Source organism: Colossoma macropomum, unplaced genomic scaffold (genome assembly GCF_904425465.1).
Source record: "Colossoma macropomum unplaced genomic scaffold, Colossoma_macropomum, whole genome shotgun sequence".
Classification (NCBI taxonomy): Eukaryota; Metazoa; Chordata; class Actinopteri; order Characiformes; family Serrasalmidae; genus Colossoma; species Colossoma macropomum.
This window is the reverse complement of record NW_023494803.1, coordinates 338,713-345,284: the sequence shown is the minus strand read 5'-3', so window position 1 is coordinate 345,284 and position 6,572 is coordinate 338,713. Positions and strand designations below refer to the sequence as shown.

The window sequence follows — 6,572 nt, the reverse complement described above, 5'->3', positions numbered from 1 at the left end:
GCGGATGCTGTGTTAAACGCTGTTCCGTTTCCAGGACAGCGGCCTGTTTTTGCATAGTGAGCTAAAATCCAGCTCCCTCTAGAAATCAGATAACGGCCTTAATCCGATCTAAGAAATCAGAGTATGTAGTTTACATGACCATTTGAATAATCAGATAACTGCCGAAATCCGATAGCCATTGTATTATTGGTGTTCATATAAACGCATTCAATAATTCAAAATATTCAGAATGAGTAGCAGCAGATAGAGCATCCCAGGGGCTCCTAATGAACATGTAAAGCTCCATCAAGGTAAAAACAGGCCAATCTGAAGAATCCAAAACAGAAAACATATTTAATTTGGTCGCTTCAAAGTTCCGTGTATTACTTCAAGGTTCTGAGTGTGTGAAGTGCAGAATATATAAACGCCCTTCATGAGTAGTCATGTCCAAACTTTCGCTGGGTACATCTGTACATGAATAAAATGGCTTTTAATGGACAAATCCAAGGTTACATAAAGTAGCAATTCATTTATTAAAGGTAAAATTATTTACAGGTAATCAAAGACAGTATCCTGGAAATTGGTAAAAATTGTTTATACATATATATAGATATTTATATATTTCCTGCAAATGTCTTATTCTGCATTTTTCTCAAATAACAAAGAAAAAAAACTGTATAAAAAATTCAATTCAGAAAAAGTATTCTAGCAGTCTAACATCCAATAGGTAGTATTTACAGAAGGTATTTACAATCCAAAAGAAAGGGAAAACAAAAAAAAAATCACTCCAAATTAACTTATCACAAAAACTTGAAACTTGGGTTCGCTGTAGCTTTACAAATCAGAGAAAATAGAAATGGTTTTTACTCTGTATGGCTCTGCTTTATCAAACGTCTGATAGAGACAGAAGACACTTAGCTTAGTTCAGTTAGGGAGGGGAGGAGGGGGCTGAAGCTCATGTTCATCAAGCATTCTAAAGCTGCTCTACATCACCAAGGTACAGCTTAAGACATCCAACAGGAGAAAACGTGCTCACGAAGGACTGACTTAAGCACATTTCTGCTTAATTTCACACCAAAGAAAGAAAACCTAATTAAATTGAACAGAAGCACGACCTACAGACCTTTCAGGTGAACTCATTCAGAAACATATTCAAAAAAACCAAACAAAAAATAAAACATTTTTTGGTATTGCAACATTTAACTGAGGCCCATGATCATTAACATCACCTCATTCAACTTAGCACTATGTACACAAACTTCAGGTTAGTCCCAGCACGGCGTCCTGGCTTAAAAACAAATAATAACCCACAATTTTCGAGCGCTGTCAATTCTGCATTGTGAAGTCAAATGAAGACCAGCCAGTCCTGCTGATTTGATACTTCTTGAAACTAAAATTAAAAAAAAAAAAGACAAAAACTAACAAAAGATCAAATCGAAACGTCCAGCTATGCAACAGCTTTCAATCACTGGTTTTCAAATGTGTTCAGTTTCTACATGATTGTTCTTTCAAACACAAACCTAAACTACAACAATCATGGAATCAGGTTTGTAGGGATGCACCGATATGGCAATTATGGACCAATACTGATATCAGATATCCAATATCTGTAATGATGCCGATGCTGATGTATTAATGTTTATAACATTTAGGAACTGGAACTAAACATAACATTACTCAGTGATGTAAAATGTACTTGTAGAGGCATGAAAATGAATAAAATACATATTTCAACAAAGTAGGACAGCATCACTTACTTTGCTTTTCCAGATTACAATAAATGTGTCTTGAAATATTAAATCTAATCATCTGTCCAATGGCAATTACAATTATTCATTTATTTATTTTTTTTTTTTAACAATTATCCACCTATACCGGGGTCGGGACCCAAGGTCCCAAATGTTAAGAATTTTGTAATTTCAGTAAAAATCAAACCACCTTGGGAGCCACGTTTCCGTTTTTACCTGTCCATTTGACCATCTTGCTGTAAATATGTCTCAGTATGTGCTGAATATAAGCGAAAACAGACTCACTTTGCTCTGCTTTGAGCTTTAGCTCAGCTGTAGTCGCTTTTCTCGCATCTCCGGCAGGAAACTTTTCCTCAAAAGTAGAACAGTTTCTTGTAAAATATCTCTGAACGTTCGACTGTTTACGAAGCTAGAAGTCGCTTCTCATTCGCCAGCTTCTTGATCAAATTTTCCCATTCCACCTTAAATGGCGCCAGAATGTTACTGCTGTACCACTTTAGGTGGAACGGGAAAATTCAAATGAGAAGCTGACTTTAGCTTTACGACTTTTTAGTGTTTCAGTTTCTCGTTGCAGATTAACGTATCAGGAAACCAGCTGGAGGGATTATAAATGCAACTCCATTCGTCTCCAAATCATCGACGTTCGTCTTAAATCTCTCTCTTTGCCGTTTCGTTAGCTACTAGCTAGGCTAGGCTGTTGTCTGTGTTGCTATGGTGACTAGCAGTCTGCGCTGATCTTCAGGGTTAAAGGGTGAATTAGCAGTTCTACATTAACTCCAGAGTTTAAGACCATTTATTGTTAAACTGTGTTGAACGATCAGCAGAGCTTTATTTTACTGTAAAGGAGGATTATTTTATTTTTACCTACAAATCTAATTCCGCAACAGGACAGTAAAATAGACGCATGTTGCCGACCGCTGGCCTGTACCGATATCATTGTGCATCCCAACAGATACCTCTCTTCACATGTTCTGGCAATGACACAAAATCCCCTCCTACAATTGTTTCGATTAGCAATCAAATTTAAGACTCCCTGATTTTCACAAGGTTGACAATTTTGCACTCCAAGCAAGAGACGAAAATCTGCAAAATTATGCAGAGCGGGTCGGCCGGGCAACATTAAAAAGCTTGCATTCCCACTTGTACAAGACAGAGCTAGGTAGGTTTTAGGTGTCAAGGGAACGCCGTTAATGTGAAGGTGTACACTGATCAGTGTAAAGCTATTCATGCTTTTTTTTTTCCCCCTCCCCCAATTTTGCCAGCTTCTACCCAAGTGCCTCGAAAAGGTTGGAAAATACAAAATCACTCCGGTTTACCACACAACTACATAGATGTTAGGGCTGCACAATATATCGCTTGCCAAATGTTATTACGATATCGATTAAAAATGTTCAATACTGATGCCTTGACTTCAATACCAGCTCCTGAATGAAACTTTTAGATTTGGAACAAGCATTAATGCTTTTGGGCTAATTTGGTATTGAGTGACATTAATTTTTTTAACAATTTTTTTAAGTAATTCAGTTCTATTCAGCACCATGAAACCTCTGCATTTCAATACCCAACCCTGCTGACACTGCAGAAGGCTGCAACATGTAAATGAGTTTCAGATAAGCTCCAGATAAGTTTCTGGATAAATCAAGATGCTAACATCATCCAACAAACGTACATCATTTTGGTCAAAAATAATATAATACAAGCCCATATTTGACCACATCATGCCAAGAATTCACTGATGTGCTTTCAATATATTGGATTTAACGGAATTGCAATATGTAGCATTATAATTGCAATATGCAATATAGTCCAAATCGTGCAGCCCTAATTAGATATCCAAACTGGATAAACACGTCATTTTAACTACCCGATCCCTTTGTGACTACATTTCCCATGGACCATCATTCATAGAGAGCAATTATGATTCAATTCCATTTATCGAACTTCCCCACACCAATCAAAATGACCAATCCGGTACCACTTTCTAACAGGCCATCCTTATAAAGGGTTTTTGAATGATTTAAAGTGAGTTTACTAATTATGAATTGTCATAAACACCCTATAAAAGATTAATAAGCAGTTATAACACAAAAAGGTCAACAGTGATCTGTTATATCTGATAATAGCTAACTGATGGAGAAGCTTAGGTGAGATAAGTAACCAGCATAGTCTGAGGTTTGACAGTACAGATGAATGTGGACTCACTATTTGGCAAGCAAGAAGGCTTATTTGTGTTATACCTGTTTATTTATGATTAATAAATTAATTGTAAACCACTCATAAACGTAGTCTCACTGCAAAGTAGTACCATCAGTCCTGACAATTCATTCATGTTTTGTTTACAAGTGCATCACCCTTAGTTTATTGTAACTATCCTGCCCTCACCTAAAGGTAACCAGTGTGTTTTCTGAAGTTTATGAGAGAGTTCAACACCATGTTGTCCACATACATGTGCAAACATATGTTTCGTTTCATTACATTTGATTTTCTAAACAAATATTAGTCGCTATTATAAGCAATAGTACAACTTATGGCATTTGATAATAAATAGAGCATCACTTTTGAACATTTAAAAAAGAATAAAATCTTTGTTTTTGTCCAAATACAATACTGGTGTATATCCTTGCCTTTATATATTGGTGGGGGGTGGGGGGGGGGTATTATTTCTTTCAAAATATTAAATGCATACACACAGGTGTGTGTGTGGGTGTGTTTGAGAGAGAGACAGCATTTAAGTAATGCTTGAAAAGACCCGTGAATAGAAGGAGCCTCTAACCCCCGGTGACGGTGACCACAGCGAAGCCGCCATAGGTCTTTGTGCCTCCAGTGACGACAGGCCTCCAAGTGGGCTGCCAGGTCCTCTGATATTCCGCTAAACAGTGACACCTTCGCTAACAGTGCTCTAGATATTCAATCACCCGTGAGATGGATTTCTGCCCTGTGGTGCCAACAGAACACTGAAAAAGAAAAAGGGAAAAGAGGAGAGAAAGAGAAAAGAGTCCGAACATTAATGCTTTAAAAAGGACAAAAGCAAAAGAAACCAGGTGAAACACTGACAGTGCAGAATTTCTAAACATGCCTTTGACGATAAACATTTCCTTAAACCTTCATTTATGTAAGACTCGGGTATGGATGTTAAGGATGTTCATCTGGGGGAGCTACTTACAATTAGGGGCGCACCGATACCACTTTTACTCTTCTGATACAGATACCAATACTGGATTTTCATCTTCATAGGTCGACTTAGCATTTATAAAAGTTTTTATTGTCTTTAAATGCGCTTCTACTGCGGCACTTATAAAACTATACATAGTTGCTTGAAATAAAGATGGCTGTCCATTTCATCTCGGCACGGTTGTCTTTGTGGAGATGTGCGAATTCACTGCCATCATTGCTCACTAGCAGCTCAACAGGCACACCATTTCACACACACTGTCCTATGTAATCTGATAGAGTTAGAGGGAAAACATGCTATTCAATATGAATTAAAAATATCGGAGATGTTTCTCATTCCGCCAGCGGAATGGCCACTAGTGGATCTGCAGAAAGCTTAACAACTAAAATAAACGGTTTAAAATAGCTAAAACAGAACTAAACATCATATCGCTGCAGTCAGAACAAAACCAATATCTCCAAAATGGTAACTTTACAGGAGAAGGTAAAAACACCCTTCACTTTTAATGGAAGTCAATTAAACCAGATGTTTTTTCAAGTCATTTTGGGTCGTTTCTTTTGGTCCATTCATGTACTTTCAAACTATGTCAAGAACTGAAAAACGTTATTTGTCTTATATGTTCATGACGTACACCTGTGCTTACATCTAGGAGCACGAGTCTAGTAACAAGTTACATAGAATCACGTGCAGTCAAGCAAAGCTTATATTTTTCTTGAGAGTGAAAATATAACCAAATAAATAAATATTCTGCTAGCATGCTAACATTAGAATTAGCTACACAGCTAACAAGTAAACATTACTCAGCACTTCCCTCTAAATATGTTGGCACTCCAAATTAAAAGCCCCATGATGTCTCAATGAGTGCATTTACTGCTTTCTTTTATTTATATTTATTTGCCTCAACCCAACGCACCCACTGCACAATTATGAAATCTACTGACTGTGGAAAATGACTGCACTGCCTAAATAACTGCGATTACCTCCAATAATTGCAAATCTCTCAGAATAAGTGTGAAGGGCGATTATGTAATATTGTGACAGGCCCAGGTGCAAAAGCAAAGCATCTGAGCCGTCGTCTTGCTCTAAGAATGAACAGCTGCTTAAAGCAAACTATCCTCGCTACAAAGCCTCGTTCCGCTGGTTAGTCTGAATGTTTTTCACGACACACAGGGTCGTTTACAATAATGACAGATTTGAGTCACTCATACGAAAGTGGACCACCGAGGTAAAAAGATCAGACTTGAGCAAATAATCAAAATTGAGCTACGAAACTTGGAATGTGGCTGTAGCCATATGTGCGCCAACAGTAAGGCCCAATCCCATTTCACTCCTCGCCCCTACCACTGAGCCCTTAGCGCTCTGTTTTGCGCGTTCACGTCTAGGGTTAGGGTGTCCCAATTCTTGTTGAGATAGAGGGGTGGGGTGAAGTGTTGGGGCTACATGACCCTCCAAACGGAGGTTTTTCAGAGACTCCAAACAGAGAGTTATGAGAGAAAAACAAAAACTGGCAAGATGGAGAACAAGAGACCAAAGAAACACACAAATGTGAGAATTTTCTCTGTTAAAAAATTACAATAACCACTGTTTTATCTTAGTTTAATGTCGTTTCAGTGTAATTGGTCGTTTTGTTCATAACAAGCATAAAAATCACGAATAGTATGCTAATGTCTCGG

At 37.7% G+C, this 6,572-nt stretch overlaps 1 protein-coding gene across 1 annotated transcript in view; it reads right to left on the bottom strand.

Moving 5' to 3' along the window:
* Positions 1-2,928: 2,928 nt before the first annotated feature.
* wapla (WAPL cohesin release factor a) overlaps positions 2,929-6,572 on the bottom strand; it is a 38,656-nt gene continuing 35,012 nt past the window's right edge. Inside the window, exon 20 of the mRNA XM_036593191.1 lies at positions 2,929-4,681. Coding sequence (XP_036449084.1) covers positions 4,616-4,681 — 66 coding nt within the window. The 3' untranslated portion in view covers positions 2,929-4,615. The remainder of the gene's footprint in view (positions 4,682-6,572) is intronic.